Source organism: Eriocheir sinensis, chromosome 57 (assembly GCF_024679095.1).
Source record: "Eriocheir sinensis breed Jianghai 21 chromosome 57, ASM2467909v1, whole genome shotgun sequence".
NCBI classification, from domain to species: Eukaryota; Metazoa; Arthropoda; class Malacostraca; order Decapoda; family Varunidae; genus Eriocheir; species Eriocheir sinensis.
Genome location: NC_066565.1, coordinates 7677331 through 7703607, shown reverse-complemented (window position 1 = coordinate 7703607; position 26277 = coordinate 7677331). Strand labels below are relative to the sequence as shown.

The window sequence follows — 26277 nt, the reverse complement described above, 5'->3', positions numbered from 1 at the left end:
GGAAACACTCCAATATCCACCACAGAGGCAGAGAAAGACCTGGGAGTGTATGTTACCAAACTACCACTAAAGGAATATCCAGCACACCAATACCACATGGGAAACACTCCACTATCCACCACAGAGGCAGAGAAAGGCCTGGGAGTGTATGTTACCAGGCTACCAGTGAAGGGATATCCAGCACACCAATACCACATGAGAAACACTCCACTATCCACCACAGAGGCAGAGAAAGACCTGGGAGTGTATGTTACCAGGCTACCAGTGAAGGGATATCCAGCACACCAATACCACATGGGTAACACTCCACTATCCACCACAGAGGCAGAGAAAGGCCTGGGAGTGTATGTTACCAGGCTACCAGTGAAGGGATATCCAGCACACCAATACCACATGGGTAACACTCCACTATCCACCACAGAGGCAGAGAAAGACCTGGGAGTGTATGTTACCAGGCTACCAGTGAAGGGATATCCAGCACACCAATACCACATGGGTAACACTCCACTATCCACCACAGAGGCAGAGAAAGACCTGGGAGTGTATGTTACCAGGCTACCAGTGAAGGGATATCCAGCACACCAATACCACATGGGAAACACGCCAATATCCACCACAGAGGCAGATAAAGACCTGGGAGTGTATGTTACCAGGCTACCAGTGAGGGGATATCCAGCACACAAATACCACATAGGAAACACTCCACTATCCACCACAGAGGCAGAGAAAGACCTGGGAGTGTATGTTACCAGGCTACCAGTGAATGGATATCCAGCACACCAATACCACATGGGTAACACTCGACTATCCACCACAGAGGCAGAGAAAGACCTGGAAGTGTATGTTACCAGGCTACCAGTGAATGGATATCCAACATACCAATACCACATGGGAAACACTCCACTATCCACCACAGAGGCAGAGAAAGACCTGGGATTATATGTTACCAGGCTACCAGTGAAGGGATATTCAGCACACCAATACCACATGGGTAACACTCCACTATCCACCACAGAGGCAGAGAAAGGTCTGGGAGTATAATTATGGTACCAGGCTACCAGTGAAGGGATATCCAGCACACCAATACCACATGGGAAACACTCCACTATCCACCACAAAGGCAGAGAATGGCCTGGGAGTGTATGTTACCAGGCTACCAGTGAAGGGATATCCAGCACACCAGTACCACATGGGAAACACTCCACTATCCACCATAGAGGGAGAGAAAGACCTAGGAGTGTATGTTACCAAGCTACCGGTGAAGGGATATCCAGCACACCAATACCACATAGGAAACACTCCACTATCCACCATAGAGGCAGAGAAAGGCCTAGGAGTGTATGTTACCAGGCTACCAGCGAAGGGATATCCAGCACACCAATACCACATGGGAAACACTCCACTATCCACCACAGAGGCAGAGAAAGGCCTGGGAGTGTATGTTACCAGGCTACCAGTGAAGGGATATCCAACACACCAGTACCACATGGGAAACACTCCACTATCAACCACAGAGGCAGAGAAAGGCCTGGGAGTATAATTATGTTACCAGGTTACCAGTGAAGCCAAAAGCCGTGCCAATTGCAGCGGACGGGTTAAGAAATATATATACATACGACATTTTGAAGTTTTTTTTTTTTTTTTCTTACATGTGGCCTACAGCGCCGGTAGGCTAATCCATGTGAGCCTGATGGTCGGCCCTAGCCCGTCATGGCACAGGCAATTGTTTATAGTGGCGCCATTATTATTATTGGCTCATGCTGCCCCCCGGAGCTCATTCTTGATTCCACTTGTGCTGCAGAGCTTCTTCTAGAGTCTGGGTTGATAGGTGGTCTTCAGGACAGCATGTGGGTAGTCTTAGGCCACTTGGCGGTGACTGAAAAATCCCAGGTGGTTAGCGGCGGATTCGAACCATCATGGACAACGCACCGAATGCGAGGCTGGCACGCTAACCACTCAGCCACTGCCTCCCCTGAATGTATGCCTACATTTTTTTCTATGGTAAAATAAACAGCTGAGGGCAGTAAATGAAGCAGGAGTCACATCACGGCAGCCACTATAAATAAAATTCGCCCGTTCCGCTAATGGGCTGGGGCCGTCCAAGAGGGCCTTCTGGTTCTACAGGCAGACAGGGGTAGACAGGAAGCTGATGAGAAAATAGAATTCCCAAACCAATTCTGGTGTGTGTCTGTATGCATGTGTGTGTGTGTGTGTGTGTGTGGACTAGAACAAACAAACAAAAAACATAGACCAATAGTTACATTAGGAAGACATACTCAATAAGGAAAAAACTTATTCATGGAAACCAACAAGGAAAGGTTAGATACTGAGGAAGGGAGGAAGAACAAAGGGGTGGAATAAGATAACATGTGCTTGTGTGCTTAGAACTGAGTGTTGGAAGATCAAGACAGGAAGGAAGGGCATGATTGCAGGCTGCTGGAAAATACAATACAATACATTACGATAGATTACAGTATGGAAAGTATGTACCTACCTCTAATAGTACATACTGAGGATGATATGTAGCTACTTCTTCCATCCTCACAATTAATACAGGAAGGAAGGGCATGATTGCAGGCTGCTGGAAAGTACAAAAAGATACATTGCAATAGATTACAATATGGGATAATAGTGTAGTTACTTCTAATAGTATATACAGAGGATGATATGTAGCTACTTCTTCCATCCTCACAATTAATACAGGAAGGAAAGGCATGATTGCAGGCTGCTGGAAAGTACAAAAAGATACATTGCAATAGATTACATCATGGAATAATAGTGTGTAGCTATACTAATACAGAGGATAATATGTAGCTACTTCTTCCATCCTCACAACGAAGGCAGCATTTCCAGACAGTAAGTAACAGCATAATCGCAAACCTCTGGAAGATACAAAGTGACACAAAGTGAAAACATAATTGGAAGCTGCTGCTGGAAATTACGAAAAGGACATTATGAGATGAAACACAACAGACCAGCGTGCTTCCTCCTTCCTCTGAATTATGGCAAAATCTCTTGGACAGGAACAGAAAAGAAAATGACAAACTGCTGGAAAAATACAAAGAACTACTGGGAAAGAAATGGACGCAAGGTGATAGATTATGTTACGAAATGGGGAAATAATACGTGAACTAACTGTCCCTTCCCCTGAATAGACACATATAAGCCAATGCCAAGGAAATAAAGACACTAGACCAGTGGCTCCCAAACTTTTCACATGATGCCCCCTATTGATTTATAAGAAATCCTCACACCCCACATCATTTGTTACTCCTTCATGTGTGTGTGTGTGTTTATTTCTTGCAAAACTGCAATTTTTGGCAGATGGAATCACGCCCTCTCTTTACCTAGCTCACGCCCCCCAAGGAGGCATGCCCCCCAGATTGGGAACCACTGCACCAGACGATAGATTGTCACGAAATAGGGCAATGATATGTGGGGTCATCAGTACAGGTGTGGGGTCATCAGAGCAGGTATAGGGTTGGCAGGGCAGGCGTGGGCCCATCAAGGATTATTGTCAGGACAGGTGTGGGGCTGTCATGGCAGGTGTGGGGCTTTCAGGGCAGGTGTGAGGATGTCAGGGCTGGTGTGGGCTTGTCAGGCCAGGTGTGGGGCTGTCAGGGCAGGTGTGGTGTCATCAGTGCAGGTTTGGGGTCGTCAGGGTAGGTGTGGGGCCATCATGGAAGGTGTTGGATCGTCAGGGCAGGTGTGGGGCTTTCAAAGCAGGTGTGACAATGTCAGGGCAGGTGTGGGATTGTCAGAGCAGGTTTGGGGCTGTCAGGGCAGGTGTGGTCTCGTCAAGGCAAGTGTGGGTGTGTCAGGGCTGGTGTTGTGTCGTCAGTGCAGGTTTGGGGTTGTCACGGTAGGTGTGGGCCCATCATGGGAGGTGTTGGATCGTCACGGCAGGTGTGGGGCCGTCATGGCAAGTGTGGGACTGTGAGGGCAGATGTGGGGCCATACGTCAATGCAGGTGTGGGGCCGTACATCACGGCAGGTGTGGGGCTGTCAAGGCAGGTGTGGGACTGTCAGGGCAGGTGTGGGACTGTCAAGGCAGGTGTGGGGCTGTCGGTCAGGGCAAGTGTGGGATCGTCAGGGCAGGTATGGGCCGTCATGGCAGGTGTGGGACTGTCAGGGCAGGTGTGATCGAGGTTGTCAGGGCAGGTGCGCGCGATTGTCATGGCAGGTGTGGGGCCATCATTGCTGGTGTGGGACTGTTAGAGCAGGTGTTGGGCCATCATGGCAGGTGGTGAGCGATCATGGCAGGTGTGGGACTGTCATGGCAGGTGTGGGGCCATCATGGCAGGTGTGGGACTGTCAGGGCAGGTGTTGGGCCATCATGGCAGGTGTGGGACTGTCAGGGCAGGCGTGGGACTGTCAGGCCAGGTGTTGGGCCATCACGGCAGGTGTGGGACTGTCAGGGCAGGTGTTGGGCCGTCACGGCAGGTGTGGGACTGTCATGGCAGGTGTGGGGCCGTCATGGCAGGTGTGGGACTGTCAGGGCAGGTATTGGGCCGTCATGGCAGGTGTGGGACAGTCAGGGCAGGTGTGGGGCCATCATGGCAGGTGTTGGGCCATCATGGCAGGTGTGGGACAGTCAGGGCAGGTGTGGGGCCGTCATGGCAGGTGTGGGACTGTCAGGGCAGGTGTTGGGCCGTCACGGCAGGTGTGGGACTGTCAGGGCAGGTGTTGGGCCGTCAGGGCAAGTGTGCGATCGTGAGGGCAGGTGTGGCCGTGTAGGGCCGTCATGGCAGGTGTGGGACTGTCCAGGCAGGTGTGGGGCCGTCATGGCAGGTGTGTGACTGTCAGGGCAGGTACGTGTTGGGCGGTCATGGCAGGTGTGTGACTGTCAGGGCAGGTGTGGGGCCATCGGGGCAGGTGTGCGATCGTCAGGGCAGCTAGGTGTGGGGACATCACGGCAGGTGTGAGATCGTCAGGGCAGGTGTGGGGCCATCAGGGCAGGTGTGGGGCCATCAGGGCAGGTGTGGGGCTGCCAGGGCAGGCGTGTGCATGGGGCCGTCAGGGCAGGTGTGTTGCCGTCATGGGGCCTTCCTGTGGTCAGGGGCCGTCTGTCTTGCCCATAATTCCGCCCCAACCTTACCTATGACACACACCCGTGTAAGGCATTGTGCTGCCAAAACATGTGTGTGTATTGTACGCAGGAAATGACGACCCCCCCAACCTTACGTACCCTTATACCCGTATAATGCACTGCACTGCCAGATTCGTGTTTCCTTGGGTACCTGGCTATACAGTAACCAGCAGATAACATTATTTCGTCTGATGTGGAAATATATTTACAAGTTGTATCGTTTGTGGTCCAATGTAGCGTGTTTTAGGCTCGTGTGTGTAGCGGAATTATAAAGTTCCAGTTGGCAACGCTGCCAGGTGACAGGTTAGCTTTGAATGCACCAAGGTATGCGGCGGTGGAAGCTTTGAGGGGTGATATATGGGGTGGAGCACCTTAGGGAAAGATTTAGGAAGGCTACCCTTAGATACAAAGTCAGACTGGAACGAATGGATGACGCGAGGCTGGCACGGAAGGTTTACTTGTGGAGTGTGCATGAGAGCAAATGGATTAAGAACTGCATGAGAATGGTTGGTGACAGTGGTATGCGAGTCAGGTGGGTGAGCAGAGAGGAAGGGAGGCGTTTCTTTGAATGGAAAATGACTGACAGCAACAGTGAGGATCTAGAATGGGATGCGAGAAAGTGGAAGAGAGAGATAGACAGTGCAGTGAAAGGTGACGGTCTGAGTGAGGCACTGAGTGAGATGGGCTGGGATGTGAATGGGAGGATTGCAGGAACAGAGAGGGAATGGATGCTGCTGCTGCTGGGACTGAGTGATGAAGCAAATGATAGAATTATAGAAGCCATGAAGAGTTTTCTGGAAAAGGTGTGGTATGCAAGAAATAGGGAATTGGAAGATGTGTAATGGATACTGCTTGTTTTGTTTAATTTTTACAGGTTGTGTCGATGCGAAGGCCTGACTCTCCAACGGGTCACCTGTACAGCAAGAGCAAGAGAGCACACGCCGCATCCCTTCTGGCCCTGCCCAACCCTCTAAACCCCCTAAAACACCCCAGAAGAAGAAGACGACGAAGGCTCCACACCCACGGGCCAGCGCTGGGGACCTGCTGGCCAGCGACACCCTCAGCCCCAACACTGCCAGGACAACACCTCCACCACCGCCGCCGGGAAGTCTTAACCTTCTCATGCAGCAGAAGTAGGTAAGCTGTCCTGCACAAGACAGGCCGCCCTCCACTCATAAGAACATAAGAACATAGGGAAACTGCAAGAGGCCGGGTGGCCTACACAGGGCAGCTCCAGAATCCCCCCCACTACTCACGATGGGTGAGGTGTAGTTACAGGGGTTACAGGTAGAGGCTTGATCCTCGTTATACCGGCGGTACTAGGCACGCATCCAGTACCCCGTCACCCTACTGCACCCACACCTCACTGCCACCTGTCGTCCTCGTCCATGTAGCTATCCAGTCTACTCTTAAAACAAGCTATCGTCCCTGCACTAACTATGTGATTGCTGGGTAAATCTTAAGAATCACCACTCCACCCCCTCCACCACCCCAGCCCCCCCAATCCCCCAAGACAAGCCTGGGGAACTGTGGGGAACCGGGGTATTGGGGGGGGGAGGAGCCCATATCACTGAAAAATGGCCTTCCAAAATTTCCCTTGAAAAATCCCTAAATCAGGAAAAATTCCCTAGTTTCGAAAGTAGGGAAAATCCCTACCGTATACTCACATGCGTGGGCTAATCGCTAACCAAGCATACCATGGCTAACCACCCCAAAACAGCCCTGAGCCATGACTCAAGGTCATCCGGGACTCGGGCTGAACAGGCCCGGGCTATACCCGGCCCTCAGCACGGCAGCGTTGGGCTACGTGTTCTAAAAAAAAAATAACCACGCATGGTGGACCTGGTCTCACATGCGTGGGCTAGTCGCTAACCAAGCGTACCATCACTAACCAAGTGTACCATCGCTAACCAAGCGTACCATCGCTAACCAAGCGTACCAACACTAACCAAGCGTACCGTTGCTAACCAAGCGTACCGTCGCTAACCAAACGTTTGTAGAAAAAAAATATATGAAGACCTAGTGATGCTTCATACGGTAGGTAATGAATGCGAGCTATTTTGCGGCGGCGGCGTTAGCTCGATTAATCCCTTTAGGGAGCTGTGGTTTTGGTGGTCGTTAGCTCGATTAATCCCTGTAGGGAACAGTGGTTTTGGTGGTGGACGGCCAAATCACTGAAAAATGGGCTTTCAAAATGTCCCTACAAAAATCCCCAAAATCGGGAAAAATCCCTAGTCTCTAAAGAAAGGAAATTCCCTGACGTATACTCTTGTAATCTATTCCTATATAACGTAGTAGCCGCTGCAGCGGGTCTGTTGACGAGTGTAAGGCGTGTAATTAGATAGTCAGCGTAGTTGAACCCCCACCCCACCACCCCAATCGTAGTCGAGCAACTCTTGGGAAATGTCATGTTTCATAATTACATATGGTACAATAGTGACGGTTAACCCATCCACTTCTTGTATGTTGATGCTAGATAATTTTTACCGAGTAGTTTAAGGTACAAAATAAAACAGATTTGTGACAGCTGTCATCCAGATCGAACTGACGCTCCTGATGTTAACTGACGCGGGAGTGACCTACCGACTGCTACGTATGACCCTGGCCTCCATTTTACTCAAATTCCACTATAAGTATCGCGCATCGAACAATATCCGTTCGTTTTCTGACACGTGCTTGTCACACCATATGTTACACTTGACACGCCCGTGTCTTTGTTGGGCCCGGTACTGGGATAGTAATCGGTCCTTTTGTCAACCTACATGCACACCAACAAAGAGGTTAAATACTGAGTTAACACTTACCGAAAGGTAAAGTAGACGGATATTTTCAGGGAGTGAGTGTCGGGGCTTCCATCCATTATGGCGGCTTGAAAACAACTGACTTCAGGAACCCACCGTTAGGTGCCGCCGCTGATACCCTCGCGTAGTAACATTTTACGAATGCATTAGAAAATACAAATAGCTGCGGCATTAGTTGCTTTAATATAGAGAAAAAAATAACTTAAAACTCTTAAAAGACCGTTTTTTTGTCCGAAATCGTTATAATCCATGCGCATTTTGGATATTACTGACTTAGGAACTAGTTTGTAGGGTGCACTGCAAGGCAGGTATGAGGCTCAGTCTGTGTATAGAGGCGGTTGTGAAACAATAACAATGGACTTAGAAAATCCAAGCCACCTAACTCTATAATTAAAGAGGCTTGCCCCCCTGGCCCCTCCCCAAGGTAAAACGTATACGAAAATGCATTATAATACTAATTCTTTCACGTGCTAAATTACTACGAATATTGGTTTGGAGTGGTTATTCTTAAGTTTTGCCCTTTTCTAATTTAAATCCATTACTGCGAGTTCTATCCTGCTGGCTAATTCTCAGTACTTTACTTATATCGCCTTTGTTGTAACCCTTGACCCATTTGAATACTTCTATCAGATCTCCCCGCACTCTTCGGCCCTCTAGTGAATGTAAGTTTAGATGTTTCAGCCTATTTTGATATGGGAGGTTCCTCAGCCCCTGAATCATCTTGGTCATCCTCCTCTGAACTGATTCTAGCAAGTTGATGTCCATTCTGTAGAGGCAGCTCCTTTGACCCTAAGCTCCCGTGTATCTAACCCCACCTAATATCGCTGTCCATGAATTTATCTAGTCTATTTTTGAATGTGACAATTGTATTGGCACTCACCACGTGACTGGTAAGCCTATTCCACTCATCCAGCACCCTGTTTGTAAACCAATTTTTGCCTGTGTCCCTGTTGAATCTGAATTTATCCAGTTTAAACCCATTACTTCGTGTCCTACCCGGTTTTTTTTACCAACAAAACCTTTTGAATGTCTCCCTTATTAAAGCCCTTCATCCATTTATAAACCTCGATCATGTCTCCATGCACCCTTCGCCTTTCTAGAGAATGCAAGTTTAACTGTTTGAGTCTTTCCTCGTATGGCAAGTTTCTCAACCCCTGAATCATCTTAGTCATCCTCCTCTGCACCGATTCTAACATTTTGATATCCATTCTATAGTAAGGTGGCCAGAACTGAACCGCATAGTCAAGATGAGGTCTAACTAATGCTAAATATAGTTTGAGGAAGACTTCGGGGCTTCTGTTGCTTACGCTCCTTGAAATAAATCCCAGTACCCTATTTGCTCGATTTCTAGCTTGAATGCATTGTGCCCTTGGACGGAGATCAGAGCTCACTAAGTCCCCTAAATCCCTCTCGCACCCAGACCTGCTTATGAGAGTGTCATTTAAGCAATAGTTATGTGAGGGGTTGTTCCTACCTACACTCAGAATACTGCACTTCCCTACATTGAACTCCATCTGCCATTTATCCGCCCAGTCATACAATCTGTTGAGTTCACCCTGGAGAATACTAGCGTCCTGATCCGACTCAATTACTCTACTGATCTTGGTATCATCTGCAAATTTACTAACATCACTACCAATTCCTGTATCTAAGTCATTGATATAAATAATAAACAAAAGTGGACCTAATACCGAACCTTGTGGGACCCCACTCGTAACACATCCCCAGTCAGATCTTTTACCATTGATTTGCACTCTTTGCTTCCTATTGCTAAGCCACGCCTTGACCCAGTTCAAAACTTTACCCTCTACTCCGTGAGCCTGTAATTTAAGCAACAGTCGTTGGTGAGGAACTTTGTCAAACGCTTTACTAAAATCAAGATAGATTACATTATAATTTTCATCTCTGTCAACTGCCTCAAATACTTTATTGTAGAAGGACAAGAGATTGGTGAGGCATGACCTACCTTTTGTGAACCCATGCTGCGAGTCGTGAATTAAGCTACGTTTCTCTAAATGTTCCCGAATGTTCCTGGCTATCATGGACTTCAGCATCTTGCCTATAACCGATGTTAAGCTAATTGGGTGATAGTTTGAAGCAATTGACCTGTCCCCCTTTTTGAAAATCGGCGTCACATTAGCTACTTTCCATAGGCTCGGCACATAGCCAGTATTTACCGACATCTTAAAGATGTCGGTTAGTGGGTCACTGAGTACATCATCTAATTCCTTTAATACCCTCGGAAATATCCCGTTAGGACCTGGCGACTTGTTCTTCTTAAGCTTATCTATCTCATCCTGAACTACTTGCCTGGTAATGATTATATCCCTCAACTTATCGCCATCCCCGCCCTCGTACACCTGAACCCTTTCCGGTATAGTCGTTCGATCCTCCTGTGTGAATACTGAAAGGAAGTAGTCATTCAACAATGTGCTCATATTTTCTTAATTTTCTACTAGCTCCCCTGTGTTTGTTTTCAGCGGTCCAATTTTCTCCCATGTTTTTGTTCAATACATCTGAAAGAAGCCCTTAGGATTACTTTTCGCCTCATTTGCTACTTTGATCTCATAGTTCCTTTTGCTATCCTGGTGTTTTTCTTAACTAATCTAGATAGTTCGACGTACCGGCCCCTGAGATGTGTTTCACCATTCTTTATTTTCTGATAAATTCCCTTCTTTAACCCAATCTCGTGTTTTAGTCCACGAGTCATCCACTTAGGATCATTGTTTTCTTTTCTAAGTGTTCGCTGTGGTATATGCTGTCCTTGCCCCTCTACTATTACTCTAACTAAATTATTGTAAGACATTTCTACCTGGTTCTCCTGGCTCTCCAATCCACAGTTCTGGCCCTCATGAATCCCTAAATTATCCCAGTTTACCCCTTCAAGATGTCTTCGAAGCCCCTCGTAATTTGCTCTTCTGAAATCTGGCACTAACACTGGGTTTGGTTCGCGGGTTACCGCCCAGTCTAAGCTAAAACGAACCGTTCTGTGGTCACTATTTCCTAACTCTCCGCCCACTTCCTACTCACGTAGCAAGTTCCCATTATTGGTTAGGACTAAGTCTAATGTGTTATCTCCTCTGGTAGGCTCAGTAACTACCTGCTTAAGGAAATTATCTTGTATAACTTCAAGAAAGTCCTCGGCTTCCAGGTCACCCACTAGGTCTTCCCAGTCTATATTCCTATAATTAAAGTCCCCCATTACGCAGACATTTCTACTCCTACTCGCCCTGCCAATCTCCTGTAGTAATATATTCGTGTCCTGCCTGTTAAGGCTGGGTGGCCTCCCAGAGTTAATTTTTCTTTCCCTTTGTAAACGTCCACCCAAACTGATTCTGAATCCATGTTAGTTTTGACTGAATTGTCAACTAAACATTTAAGTGAGTCTTTAACATATAGCGCAACTCTGCCTCCCTTTCTGCCCCTTCTGTCTTTGTGAAACATCTGATAACCCGTTATTTCAAATTCTGATCTAAAATTTCTATTGGCAGTGTCTATCCATGTCTCAGTGATCGCTATTATGTCAAAATTTTCTGAACAAGCTTCACCCCTTAGTAAGTCTGTCTTGTTTCTGAGGCTCCTGCTGTTAGTATAGAAGATTCTTAGCCCGCCCTCTGTTACTCCCCTATAATTACTTCTAAGCTGCCTGGTTATATTATGAGCTAGATGTTCTCTTCCATTACTCCTCCCATTGCTCACATTACTCCTCCCCCCTCGCCTATACTAAAAAATCCCTCAGGGTACCAAGTGCTCGCTCAAGGGAGTCTTAGAGAGCCTTAACACCCTTGAACGTCAAGTGTATCCCGTCACGGGCGTAGAGGGCGTCGTTGCCAAAGAAGAGGTCCCAATTGTCGACGAACAGCCATTTGATGTTCCTAGCCTCATAGCACTGCACTTTTCAGGGTGGAACTCCAACAACCACTTCCCCGACCAATGTTGCATCCTGTAGAGATCTTCCTGGAGTCTAACACAGTCCTCTCTCTTACCAGTTTGTCTGAAGACCTTTGTATCGGCAGCGTACAAAAATAATTCGCTGTTGAGTACTACATTTGGTAGATCATTTATGTACATAATGAACAACAGTGGTCCAAGCACTGAGCCTTGGGGCACTCCACTAGTAACCATTTGCCAGTCTGATTCTTCTCCATTTACTATAACTCTGTGTTTTCTCTCTGTCAAGAATGCTGCTATCCAGTTTAAAATGTTGCCCCTGATGTTATAACTTTTTATTTTCTCAATTAATCTCCAATGTGGAACTTTATCAAATGCTTTAGCAAAATGGCAATATGCAACATCCACAGCGCTACCTTCATCCAGATACTGCGTCCATTTGTCTAGCACGGTAATAAGCTGCAGCACCGTTGATCTGCCCGTCATGAATCCGTATTGTTTTCTGCTGAGTAGTTGATAATTCTTCAAATGCTCTAAATTTTTTTCTCTTATTATGGTTTCCATTATTTTTCATATGACACAGGTCAAACTCACAGGTCTGTAATTACCTGGTTCATTTCTGTCGCCCTTCTTATAGATCGGTGTGATGTTCGCGATTTTCCAGTCTTCAGGTAACTCATTGCTCTGCAGCGACAACATGAATATCTTCCTGAGTGGCGGGGAAATTATTCCCTTCACCTCTTTTATCACCCGTGGGTGCAACCCCTCTGGGCCTGGAGACTTATGACGTTGCATTTTATCGATCACTCTTTCTATAGCATCACATGTAAATTCTATGACTGGTAAGGGAGGAACATTCTTAATATCAACGTTGGGTGTCATCCCATCAGGTTCCTCGGTAAAAACAGTACTATAGAAGTTCGCCAGCACCCTCACTTTTTTGTTCGTCGCTTTGTGTTTTGGCTGTTTTTTCAGTATTCGTATAAAGGTCACATTCGCCCACTGATGACTTAGTCTTTGACTGTACGTACTTCCAGAATATCTTAGGGTTTGTTTGGACATTCTGAGCAATGGTCTGCTCGGTGTCCTTAATAGCATTTATTAGGCAAGTTGAAATCGCCAACAATAATTTTGTGCCTTGCACTGTATTCGCTGGTTTCTTGTAGTAACTTCAGTATTTTTTCGTTATTTTCATTATCACTGCTTGGGCTCCTATAAATAGACGTGAACAATAGTTCCTCATTTTTACATTTGATCTTAACTGCTATATACTTGCAAGCTTCCTCTTTCATCTGGATAATGTCATAGGCTATATCCTTATTTATATATACTAACAGTCCTCTTCCCTTATCCTCAAGTGGTAGATTTTTTCCAATGCTCTCATACCCTTCAAAGTTATTATACTCCGCAATGTCTCTATCAAAACGATGATTTTTTGGTTTGACTTCCTGTAACGCTATCACATGAGGGGGTGTCTGTAACTCTTCAACTTTTGCTCCCAGCTCCACTATCTTATCATTAGTTAATACATCGACATTACAAAGTAACACATGAAAGTCTTTTTTACTTGACCCAGATGTACATATTTTATTTTGGATTATGCTTGTGGTTCCTCTATCTCCTTCCTCCACCTTTTTACCTTCAGTATATGCCGGTTCCAGGGACTTCCTCTTACTACATAGTAGTTTCCCGAATCTTTCTCCTCGGCGTTTTTCTTTCCGGCATTTGCTCTGAGTTCCTTCTCTCTTTTCCTTTCCTCAATGGTCATATCATGAGACACACCAACCTTCCTAAATATTTCACCTTTGGCATCTCATAATCCTTTCTTTCAAGGATCCTCTCAGAGTCACCACTATGAGCCTTGGTAGGCTACTCTGTTCTGTTTCTCCCTTGTATCTTCCAATTCGTCTTATCTCCTGAATATCACTGTCCAAACATGTCAAGCCCATCTCACTGCATAATTCTATGAAAATTAGCCTGTCATGCTCAATTTTTTCAGACCTAATTGCCAAGTTCATGCCCTCTTTCACCTTCTCTGGGATACCATACAAGACAATGTTGTTTTTCCTGTCTAATCTATTTTTTACTTGATTGGTAGTTTTATCCAACAGTTCTTTACCATTATGAGCATTGAGGAGCCCAAAAGCAGTAGCTCCTTCAGTACTAGACCCACTGCAAACCTTTGATTCCTCTGTCTTCAAGACATCCCTGTAGGATTTTGCCAAATCTTCCTTCACCTCTGCACTCACTTTGTTCCAGGGGCGGATGCCCCCTCAGAAAATCTTGAGTGTATGTGGATAGTCGGTACATAACTGACTCACTTATAATGTGCTGCAACTACAGTAGAGCCCCACTTAGCGCGAGATCAATTAGCGCGAACCGCAATTAGCGCGAGCCACCATCTATCAAGAAAAAAATTAATTAGCGCGAAAGCCTCAGTTAGCGCGAACAGCTACCACGACTGAATTTTGAAAATTGCGCCAAGCCGCCATGATGCGCGGTGGCCTGGGTGGCCTGCCTCACACCACAACACAGCCCCCCGCCACCACTTCCCACACGGTCCCAGTCTCTCATGCTCCCTAACGTCGTCCTACCCCCCCTGGCCCCCCTCGGAGGCTGGCCGCTTCACCTGCCGCCTCCTGCTGGGGGCGGTGCACAGATCGCCGCCCGTGTGGTGCCGCAGCAGCTACTGTCACACTCCGTGTCCCGACCACGCCGTCGCCTCTGCCGCCATCCTCGGGGCGTCGCCGCATCGGCCCCGCGGGGCGTTACTATTACCTGCCATGGCGGGGCAGATGAGGCAAGGCGTCACTATTGACTGAGTGGCCACCGTCACCGTAACACGCTCGATAATAACGAGTGTGATGTCGGCCTGGCCGGGCACGACGCCCACACACGCCCACACCCTGCCCGCCGAACCTTTGCTGGGGCCGAACTCTTGTCACACCCACTTGCTGCCGCCGCCAACACCTTGGGCCGCAAGAGTCACCATCACGGCTCGATAACTGATGACTGATTATTTTGAGTAATTATCAAACCCAAAAGTCAGACCCACGTGTGCACCAAATAACTTTTTTCATATTGGTTACTTTATTCAATTAGCGCGAATTCAGTTAGCGCGACCGCACCGCGTTCATCCACCTAATTCTTGCGCTAAATGGGGCTCTACTGTATAATACAGAATGTGTCGTCGGCTGTAGGCATATGCAGGCACGGATATGGGGGTGGGGAGCCAGATGACCCGGGCCCCCCCCAAAAAAATATTAGGATAACTAAAATATTTGAAATACCCATGAATTGAGAAAACATAAAATATATTTAAGATACCCCTAAAAAGCTAGAGAGCTGGGGAGCGAAGCCGGCCGCCGCTAGATAGCTCTGGACGCTGTCCTCCAAACTTTAAAAAATTCCTCCTCTATGGTTCCTTGGGCTTTACTATGCGGAGGTGGACGGGATGCTCAGGCAAGATTTAAATTTTTTCGGTGTCTGATGTAATTTTTCACTCCTGCAGGGCCAGGGCACAATGGGCACCGCGCTCTTATGGCCCCGCACTCATCTAACAATCTATATACTCGTACAGGGCCGTAGTACGCCGTTCCTAGGGGGGGGAGGGGCTGGGGGTGTTGGATGACCCCCCCCCCCCCATATCTGCTAAAATGTCCACTTTCTGAGAGAGTCAAAACGAAAACTGGTACCTTTCTGTTGCATTTCTGGAGAACTCAGGATTTTCTTTATTTATTTTCAGTATTTAAGTTCCGGAATCATATATTGAATATTATAGAGCAAGATTTAAAGGCCTAGGAAAAAATCTTTGTGACCTCATTCCTCACATGCAAGCAGAAAGTGAATTTTAGTGCAGGCCACTATCATCATTCGGCACTTGGAAGAGGAAATAAGGGAAGACTTCCTTGCCTTTGTGCGTGCTCATGACCTCACCGGTAAAGGTTTAGCCTGGCTCCTTTTGTGCACCGTTGAAGACCTCGGATTGAACATGGCCAAGTGCAGGGGACTTGGTTTCGATGGAGCAAGTGCCATGGTGGGAACATTCAAAGGGTGTGCCGCAGTACTCATGAAGAAGTACACCCTGGCCAAGCCAATCCACTGCTTTAGCCACCGACAGAATCTTGTACTGACGAAGGCGTGTGACGTCCAGGAAGTGAAGATCGCTCTTCAAACACTGACCCAGGTGTACAACTTCGTTCATTCTTCAAATATGCGCTCTCTCCGCTTCACAGAGGTTGTCAAGCTTACCTCGGCCAAGTGCGAAACGCTTGTTCCCCTGTGCCCCACCAGGTGGATTGAGAGGCATGACAGAATGATGGTTTTCGTTGAATTTCTGCCTGTCATCGCTGTTTTTCTCGAGGAGGAACTTGACGCCACCGCTGGGCTCCTTCTCATCGCCATATGTGTTTCCTGCTTTCTCGTTGGACTGGTTGTAGTGGAGTGTATATTGGCACATACTCTCAAGCCGAGCCAAACTTCAGAGGAAAGATGGCGACCTGGTGTCAGCCGATGCCGTGGCATCGAGACCATTTTTGCCAAGTTCAGAGCAGATGCGGAGAATCATTTTCACGACGTGTTCACGAAAGCGGAAGAGCTTTTGGTCGAGGTGGGGTCATCGCATGACACCATCCCTGTGCCACGACTCTGTGGACGACAGACCCAGCGATCAAATGTTCCGTGCGAGAATGCTGAGGAGTACTACCGCCGGGCGGTGTACATTCCATTCATGGACCACATCTTGGCTGAGTTGAAGAGTCGGTTCGGTGACGACACAGTGCCTGTCGCACTTCAGCTCAAGCAACTCCTCAAAGGCCCAGAAACGGATGTTGCATGCGGTTGTGCTTCAAGTGGCGAAGCTCTACGAACTCGACATTGAATCCCTGACACTCGTGAAGGTAGAAGCGGAGCGCTGGGCATTATCTGTTCTGGTCTTCCAAACGATCAAAGAAGCCCAGGCACACGCCAGCACCAGCATCTGAGGAGTACCGTCGGCCAAGAGCGCCTGAACAGGCTTGCCCTCCTCTGTGTCCACCACGATATCCCCATTTCAGTCGAGAGATTGATAAGCAAATTCGGCGAAAAAAACCGCCGACTACTCTTTGCTTGGTGAGGCACTTGTTGAATACTTGGGAATTTGTAAATATATTTCTTTAGATCAGCCAATCTTTGCAAATGTGTTACCTCAATCCCGTGTAAAAGAAGCCCTATTAGAATTCCTTTTTATCTTCAGCTGCGTCTAATTTCACATATTAACTCTTTTTTTTGTAAAGGTCAGGTTTGTAATTTATATATGACCTGTATTATGATCACCCTTGCTGCTTACATATCGAAATAAACATTTAGTTTTCTTCGAGTGATCGTATGGTGATGATTTCTACCTGTTCAGATCTGCCTTTTTACGGGTCGGATGTGCAATTTGAATTGTTTCTTGTTATTGCTTGCCAGCTTAATATTGATTGCACTTCATATATAGATACAAGAAAAATTCATTTGTCACATATACGTTGATTGCTCGGGGGCTGCGGATTTTAAGCAAAGAACCGCCATCACTATCCATTGGTCTTCACTGTTTGAGGCTGTCGCTAACTTATGAAATTTTACCAGCGGGCTCCCCAAAATTGATTTTCTGGATCCGCCCTGCTTTGTTCCTCGTGTCAATTGTTATATCAACTATTTTGCTTTCCACTGCTTCATTAATCACACTCTTGACTTCCTCCCCAACTTTCTGCTTGACTTCATCAATCCTAGATTTCAACTCACTGTTCACTTGAGACTTGATATCATCTCTAATTTCCTCCTTCAGATTCTTGACATCACTGTTGATCTCCTCTAAGGCCTCAGTGGTTTTAGTTTCCAGGGCATCCATACGTCTTTCTACTTTATCCTGTCTCTTGGATGTGTTGGTTACTTGTTTGAACAATTTCCCCGCAACAATATCGCATTTGGTACAATACCAGTGAATCTTACTTACTTGATTGCTGCTCAGGAAATTATACACTGCCTCAGTGACCTCCTCACACTTTATGTGGTGCCACATTTCACATAGTTCACAGCCTAGAGCCTTGTCTTCCTCACCAACCTTAACCTTACAGACTGGGCATGTGTCTGTTTGTTTATCTGCGTCGCTATCGTCTGCCCCTGTCAGCTGATCATCCCCGCCCCCAGCCGCAAGGCTTGTTTTGCCAGATCCAACAGTATCCTTGGTTTTTGTGCCCGCCTTCTTACTAGACGGATTATTCTTCGAACGATTCATTCTTCTGGCAATATTACTATTGGAGAATTCCTTCACTTTTACAGAGCTCTCACGGGCACGTCCACCCTCGACCACGACCACGGACCCTAGGCCGCCGGTGTGTGGAGGAAAAGAGAACAAGGAAAGAACGAGGACAACAGCAACACACTCAGCTTCCGCAAAGGTTGGGGCCGCCTCACCTGCAGGGCTGGACAGCAGCATGAGTGGCCAGGACAAGCAGGAGCAGACTGCTGCAGGGGGCAGGAGGGTCAGTGGTCACCAGATGAAGCAACTGGCTGCTGGCAACTCCAGCAACAAAGGAGAGAGGAAGTTTGTGTGTCTGGAGTGTGGAAAAGAATTAACCACATGGCATGGCCTCAGATATCACACCCTTACACACACTGGTGTGAAGAACTATGAATGTAAGGAATGTGGGAAACAATTCATCCAGAAGAGTACCCTTGATAGACACACCCTTACACACACTGGTGTGAAGAACTATGAATGTAAGGAATGTGGGAAAAAATTCATCCGGAAGAGTGACCTTGATAGACACACCCATACACACACTGGTGTGAAGAACTATGAATGTAAGGAATGTGGGAAAAAATTCATCCGGAAGAGTACCCTTGATAGACACACCCTTACACACACTGGTGTGAAGAACTATGAATGTAAGGAATGTGGGAAAAAATTCACCCTGAAGGGTAACCTTGATACACACACCCTTACACACACTGGTGTGAAGAACTATGAATGTAAGGAATGTGGGAAAAAATTCATCCGGAAGAGTCACCTTGATACACACACCCTTACACACACTGGTGTAAAAAGTCATGAGTGTGAAGAGTGCGGGAAGAGGTTCAGTGTGAAGCAGGCACTCAATCGACATGTCTTCAGGCACTATGGCCTTAGAGAGTTCAAGTGTGATGTTTGTGGAAAGCTCTTTAAGACAAAGAGAGACATTGCCAGGCACATGAAGATCCACTTCTGAAGTGTGTCTGCCTACAGTAGTTATAGTGACCAAGGTAGGGAAGGGGATGGGAGGGAGAGGAAGGGAAGGCTGCAGTAGGGAAGGGAAGGCTAGCCCAAGAACGGGAAGGGAAGGAAAGGGAAGGAAATCCCAAGGAAGGAAAAGGGAGAGTAATGTGGTGTGGCTGGGTGTGGTGTGGTGTGGCTGGGTATGGTGTATGGTGTGTGGTGTGACTGGGTGTGGTTTGTGGTGTGGCTGGGTATGGTGTGGTGTGGGGTGTGGCTGGGTATGGTGTGGTGTGTGGTGGGGCTGGGTGTGGTATGGTGTGGTGTGGTGTGTGGTGAGGCTGGGTGTGGTGTGTGGTGTGGCTGGGTGTGGTGTGGTGTGGTGGGGCTGGGTATGGTGTGGTGTGTGGTGCGGCTGGGTGTGGTGTGGTGTGGTGGGGCTGGGTATGGTGTGGTGTGGTGTGGTGTGGTGTGTGGTGCGGCTGGGTATGGTGTGGTGTGGTGTGTGGTGTGGCTGGGTATGGTGTGGTGTGGTGTGGTGTGTGGTGCGGCTGGGTGTGGTGTGTGGTGCAGCTGGGTTTGGTGCGGCTGGGTATGGTGTGGTGTGGTGTGTGGTGCGGCTGGGTATGGTGTGGTGTGGTGTGTGGTGTGGCTGGGTATGGTGTGGTGTGTGGTGCGGCTGGGTTTGGTGTGGTGTGGTGTGTGGTGCGGCTGGGTATGGTGTGGTGTGGTGTGTCGTGCGGCTGGGTGTGGTGTGTGGTGCAGCTGGGTTTGGTGCGGCTGGGTATGGTGTGGTGTGGTGTGTGGTGTGGCTGGGTATGGTGTGGTGTGGTGTGTCATGCGGCTGGGTGTGGTGTGTGGTGCAGCTGGGTTTGGTGTGGTGTGTGGTGTGGCTGGGTATGGTGTGGTGTGGTGTGTGGTGTGGCTGGGTATGGTGTGGTGTGGTGTGTGGTGTGGCTGGGTATGGTGTGGTGTGGTGTGGTGTGGCTGGGTATGGTGTGGTGTGGTGTGTGGTGTGGCTGGGTATGGTGTGGTGTGGTGTGGCAGGATTTGACTCGGGGACTTTTTTTACCTCGCTGTTGGTGGTGTTTGCAGAAGGACAAGCAGGACCCGGACGGTGACATCATTATGAGGCTTGAGTACGGTCTCCTGAACTCCTCGTCCCTGGAGCTGATTGGTGAGTTGGCGACCCTGTTTTTTCTTTGTTCGCATGTCTTTCTGTCTCTATCTCTGGTTGTGGCTTTTAATTGATGGGTCTGTCTATGTCTGTCTCTCATTTTCTCTCTCTGTCTCTCTGGTTGTTTTATTTGCTTCTCATTTTCTCTCTGTCTGTCTGTCTGGGTCTCTCTATGTCTTTGTCTGTCTCTGTTTTTCTCTCATGTTTTATTCGCTTCTCATTTTCTCTCAGTCTGTCTGTCTGGGTCTCTCTATGTCTTTGTCTCTGTTTTTCTCTCATTTTCTCTCTGTCTGTCTGTCTGGGTCTCTCTATGTCTTTATCTGTCTCTGTTTTTCTCTGTCTGGATTTCTGTAGCTTATTGTAATGTTTTTTTCTGCTTCTCTTATTTTCTGTGTCTGTCTGTGTCTCTGTGTCTGTCTATGTCTTTGTCTGTCTCTGTCTCTCTGGATTTCTGTAGCTTTTAGTGCTAATGGTTGTTTTATCTACTTCTCATTTTCTCTGTGTCTGTCTCTTTGGTAGTATTGCTTTCCTTCTCTTTCTCTACTTATCCCTGTTTCATTTTCCTCCGTTCTTATTTTTTGTTCTCTTTCTGTTCTTATGTCTTATTTTTTCACCGTTTTCCTTTCATTCTTTTCCTTTTTCATTTCTCTCTTCCTCTCCTTGTCTTAGTTTTCCCTTTTCATTTCTTCTTCTTCCTTTTGCTGTCTCATTTTCTCTGTGTCTGGCTCTCTGGATTTCTGTAGCTTTTATTTATTTATTTATTTTTACAACAAAGGAGACGGCTCAAGGGCAACAAAAAGTGCATAGAAAAAAAAGGCCCGCTACTCACCGCTGCCATAATAGACGAAAGTAAAGAGTGGCCAAGAGAGAGGTCAATTTGTGGTGGAGAGGTGTCTTGATAATGGCTGTTTTATGTCTACTTCTCATTTGGTCTCTGTCTGTCTCTGTCTCTGGGTTTCTGTAGCTTGTAGTGATAGTTCTCTCTCTCTCTCTCTCTCTCTCTCTCTCTCTCTCTCTCTCTCTCTCTCTCTCTCTCTCTCTCTCTCTTCTGGAAAAACAAATTGAATAGGTAACCTGGTGTTCACTTTCTCCGCAGAGCAACCCACGTGTACCTCCCCAGTCTAATGGTGAGCCTGGCGCCGCCCCTCGTGGTCTTCCAGCCTCCTCACCAGTGCATCTTCCACTCCTCCGAGCTTGTGTATAACTTGACCAACCAGTGATGAGGTGAGTGAGGGAAGGGAACAGAAGGGAAGGGAGAGGAAAGGAAGGAAAGGAAGGGAAGGGAGAGGAAAGGAAGGGAAGGTTGAGAAAGGGAAGGGAAGAGAAGGGAAGGTCAAGGAAGGGAAGGGAAGGTCAAGGAAGGGAAGGGAAGGTCAAGGAAGGGAAGGGAAGGTCAAGGAAGGGAAGGGAAGGGAATGGAATGAAAGGGAAGGGAAGGGAGAGAAAGATAAAGGAGTGGAAGGGAAGGGAAGGGAGAGGAATCAGAATCAGAAACTTTATTTCCATTTTATACAATGGTTATTCTTTACAGGCTTAAAACTATTGATCATAGTATATAGAGTGTTCCCCCCCCCCAGGCGGGGACTCCGAGGCAGGGTGAAGGTGTGCCATTTTGAAATTTGGGAAAAGATGTCTACATAGTTTGTCTATTTTTGATCTGTTGTCTGTCTGGAAAGCTGGATTTTCTTATAGCCTTCTCAAACTAATGCTTCCTCTACATAGTTTGTCTATTTTTGATCTGTTGTCTGTCTGGAAAGATGGATTTTCTTATAGCCTTCTCAAACTAATGCTTCCTCTACATAGTTTGTCTATTTTTGATCTGTTGTCTGTCTGGAAAGCTGGATTTTCTTATAGCCTTCTCAAACTAATGCTTCCTCTACATAGTTTGTCTATTTTTGATCTGTTGCTCTGTCTGGAAAGCTGGATTACCTCATGTCATTAGAATGCAATTGATACCTTTTCTTGGCCTTTTGAAAGAGTTGATGTGAGGGGAAGTGTTGAGGATGCCCGCCTACAGTCCTTGCTGAGCAGTTTCTGTGTCTTTCAGAGCGTGTGAAGCAGTTTGCCAACCTGGTCCTGGCCCTCATGATGCTGTTCGACAGGTACAATCACTGGATGGTGGGCGACAAGTTTGAGAGACTCGCCCCCTCACTGGTAATTATGCCCCGTTGTCATTTTTCCTTCTCTCTGTTCAGGGGCAGGACCTAGTGTTTTTTATGCCTTTTTTGTTTTATTGCCCTTGAACCCTAAAAGATAAAACTACATGACCTCCCCTAACTTAACCTCACCTAGCCTTACCTAACATCTCCTAACTTAACCTATCCTCCCTTACCCTAGCCAAGAAGTCACCCGCCGCAGCCGCCGAAGGGAAGGACAGAGGAACAGCCGCCAACTCCATCGCTGGCGGCTCCACATCTACTCTCGTCTCCTCCTCCTGCTCCTCCTCTCTCAACATGGACGGTCGAAAAAGGATGTTTAGTGTGGAGGTGTTTGATTGGGGTATGTGGGTTGGTGTTTATAATTTCATTTGTGTGTGTGTGTGTGTGTGTGTGTGTGTGTGTGTGTGTGTGTGTGTGTGTGCTACCCTTCCCTCCCTCCCTCACCCCAATGTTTGTCTCTAGGTGTTTGTAGGCGATAAGATGACCTTTCAACACACCTTCTTTCTTTCCTTTATTCTTTCCCTCTTTACAACGTTATTGTAAGTATACGTAACTTAAACTAACGAAATACAAGTTACGTGAATCTTACCCTCGAGATATGTTATTTTGATCTCTGTACGTATAGGCAAGATTACGTCTCTTAAACTAACGATATATAAGTTATGTCAACCTTAACCTGCGAGATGTTTGTATAAGTAACCTCATTTCATTTCATATGTTGCCTTGATCTGTATGTATAGGAAGATTACATCATTTAAACTGATGGAATATAACTTCTCAACCTTACTTACGAGATGTTTGTATAAGTAACTTCAATTCACACTTTGATCTCTGTACGTCGAGGCAAGGTTACGTCAGCCCAGCACTCACTGTTTGCTTATTTCTCGTCTTTACGTAGACGTAACATTACGATCCTTGTATTGCTGTAGGACTTGTGTTGTGGAGATTAAGTATTGCTGTAGGACTTGTGTTATGGAGAGGAAGTATTGCTATAGGACTTGTGTTGTGGAGAGGAAGTATTGCTATAGGACTTGTGTTGTGGAGAGGAAGTATTGCTGTAGGACTTGTGTTGTGGAGAGGAAGTATTGCTGCAGGACTTGTGTTGTGGACAGACAAACAACATAATATAATCTGATAAGGAAGTAAGAGTGTTATAAAAATTGCAACAGTTTGTCAGAAAGGCCTATTTTTAACCCCTTGACTGTGGATTTCCTACAAGAAGACATCACCAAGCTTTAGGAGTGGAACAAAAGTGGCTGCTACAATGCAATGAGGAAAAATGTAAAGTCCTGAACCTTGGGAGGGGATATCCAGCACACCAATACCACATGGGAAACACTCCACTATCCACCACAGAGGGAGAGAAAGACCTGGGAGTGTATGTTACCAGGCTACCAGTGAAGGGATATCCAGCACACCAATACCACATGGGAAACACTCCACTATCCACCACAGAGGCAGAGAAAGACCTGGGAGTGTATGTTACCAGGCTACCACTGAAGGGATATCCAGCACACCAATACCACATGGGAAACACTCCACTATCCACCACAGAGGCAGAGAAAGACCTGGGAGTGTATGTTACCAGGCTACCACTGAAGGGATATCCAGCACACCAATACCACATGGGAAACACACCAATATCCACCACAGAGGCAGAGAAAGACCTGGGAGTGTATGTTACCAGGCTACCAGTGAATGGATATCCAGCACACCAATACCACATGGGTAACACTCCACTATCCACCACAGAGGCAGAGAAAGGCCTGGGAGTATAATTATGTTACCAGGCTACCAGTGAAGGGATATCCAGCACACCAGTACCACATGGGAAACACTCCACTTTCCACCACAGAGGCAGAGAAAGATGTGGGAGTGTATGTTACCAGGCTACCAGTGAAGGGATATCCAGCACACCGATACCACATGGGAAACACTTCACTATCCGCCACAGAGGCAAAGAAAGACCTTGGAGTGTATGTTACCAGGCTACCAGTGAAGGGATATCCAGCACACCAATACCACATGGGAAACACGCCAATATCCACCACAGAGGCAGAGAAAGACCTGGGAGTGTATGTTACCAGGCTACCAGTGAAGGGATATCCAGCACACCAATACCACATGGGAAACACGCCAATATCCACCACAGAGGCAGAGAAAGACCTGGGAGTGTATGTTATGAGGCTACCAGTAAAGGGATATCCAGCACACCAATACCACATGGGAAACACTCCACTATCCACCACAGAGACAGAGAAAGACCTGGGAGTGTATGTTACCAGGCTACCAGTGAAGGGATATCCAACATACCAATACCACATAGGAAACACTCCATTATCCACCACAGAGGCAGAGAAAGACCTGGGATTATATGTCACCAGGCTACCAGTGAAGGGATATCCAGCACACCAATACCACATGGGAAACACTCCAATATCCACCACAGAAGTAGAGAAAGACCTGGGAGTGTATGTTACCAGGCTACCAGTGAAGGGATATCCAGCACACTGATACCACATGGGACACACTTCACTATCCACCACAGAGGCAGAGAAAGACCTTGGAGTGTATGTTACCAGGCTACCAGTGAAGGGATACCCAGCACACCAATACCACATGGGAAACACTCCAATATCCATCACAGAGGTAGAGAAAGACCTGGGAGAGTATGTTACCAAGCTACCACTAAAGGAATATCCAGCACACCAATACCACATGGGAAACACGCCAATATCCACCACAGAGACAGATAAAGACCTGGGAGTGTATGTTACCAGGCTACCAGTGAAGGGATATCCAGCACACAAATACCACATAGAAAACACTCCACTATCCACCACAGAGGCAGAGAAAGACCTGGGAGTGTATGTTACCAGGCTACCAGTGAAGGGATATCCAGCACACCAATACCACATGGGTAACACTCGACTATCCACCACAGAGGCAGAGAAAGACCTGGGAGTGTATGTTACCAGGCTACCCAACATACCAATACTACATGGGAAACACTCCACTATCCACCACAGAGGCAGAGAAAGGCCTGGGAGTATAATTATGTTACCAGGCTACCAGTGAAGGGATATCCAGCACACCAATACCACATGGGAAACACTCCACTATCCACCACAGAGGCAGAGAAAGGCCTTGGAGTGTATGTAACCAGGCTACCGGTGAAGGGATATCCAGCACACCAATACCACATGGGAAACACTCCACTATCCACCATAGAGGCAGAGAAAGTCCTAGGAGTGTATGTTACCAGGCTACCAGTGAAGGGATATCCAGCACACCAGTACCACATGGGAAACACTCCACTATCCACCACAGAGGCAGAGAAAGGCCTGGGAGTGTATGTTACCAGGCTACCAGTGAAGGGATATCCAGCACACCAGTACCATATGGGAAACACTCCACTATCCACCACAGAGGCAGAGAAAGGCCTGGGAGTATAATTATGTTACCAGGCTACCAGTGAAGGCAAAATCCGTGCCAATTGAAGCGGACGGATTAAGAAATATATATACATACAACATTTTTTTTTTTTTTTTTTTTTTTTTTTTTTTTTTTTTTACATGTGGCCTACAGCGCCGGTAGGCTAATCCATATGAGCCTGATGGTCGGCCCTAGCCCGTCATGGCGCAGGCAATTGTTTATAGTGGCGCCATTATTATTATTGGCTCATGCTGCCCCCCGGAGCTCATTCTTGATTCCACTTGTGCTGCAGAGCTTCTTCTAGAGTCCGGGTTGATAGGTGGTCTTCAGGACAGCATGTGGGTAGTCTTAGGCCACTCGGCGGTGACTGAAAAATCCCAGGTGGTTAGCGGCGGATTCGAACCATCATGGACAACGCACCGAATGCGAGGCTGGCACGCTAACCACTCAGCCACTGCCTCCCCTGAATGTATGCCTACATTTTTTTTTATGGTAAAATAAACAGCTGAGGG

At 47.2% G+C, this 26277-nt stretch overlaps 1 protein-coding gene and 1 long non-coding RNA gene across 42 annotated transcripts in view; one reads left to right on the top strand and one right to left on the bottom strand.

The window, feature by feature from the left end:
- Positions 1 to 26277, top strand: part of LOC126984783 (zinc finger protein OZF-like) — a 188142-nt gene that overhangs the window by 103416 nt on the left and 58449 nt on the right. For 6 of the 41 annotated variants that reach the window (XR_007737749.1, XR_007737753.1, XR_007737751.1 and 3 more), the window contains one exon: positions 22509 to 22670. The exons of 5 other annotated variants lie outside the window; for them this stretch is intronic. Coding sequence is in view for 9 of the 36 variants with exons in the window: in XM_050838883.1 (XP_050694840.1) it covers positions 5973 to 6222; positions 18082 to 19010 (1179 nt within the window). In the remaining 27 variants the exon portion in view is untranslated. Of the gene's footprint in view, positions 1 to 5476; positions 6227 to 18081; positions 19045 to 19077; positions 20172 to 21267; positions 21396 to 22218; positions 22326 to 22508; positions 22671 to 26277 lie in introns of those variants that run through there. 30 more of the 41 variants (XR_007737772.1, XR_007737760.1, XR_007737779.1 and 27 more) reach the window with 20 other exon arrangements.
- The window catches only part of LOC126984793 (uncharacterized), a 54170-nt gene continuing 46388 nt past the window's right edge, over positions 18496 to 26277 (bottom strand). The window contains exons 3-4 of the long non-coding RNA XR_007737808.1: positions 18729 to 18812; positions 18496 to 18644 (exon numbers count right to left, since the gene is read on the bottom strand). This is a non-coding gene — a long non-coding RNA (uncharacterized LOC126984793). The remainder of the gene's footprint in view (positions 18645 to 18728; positions 18813 to 26277) is intronic.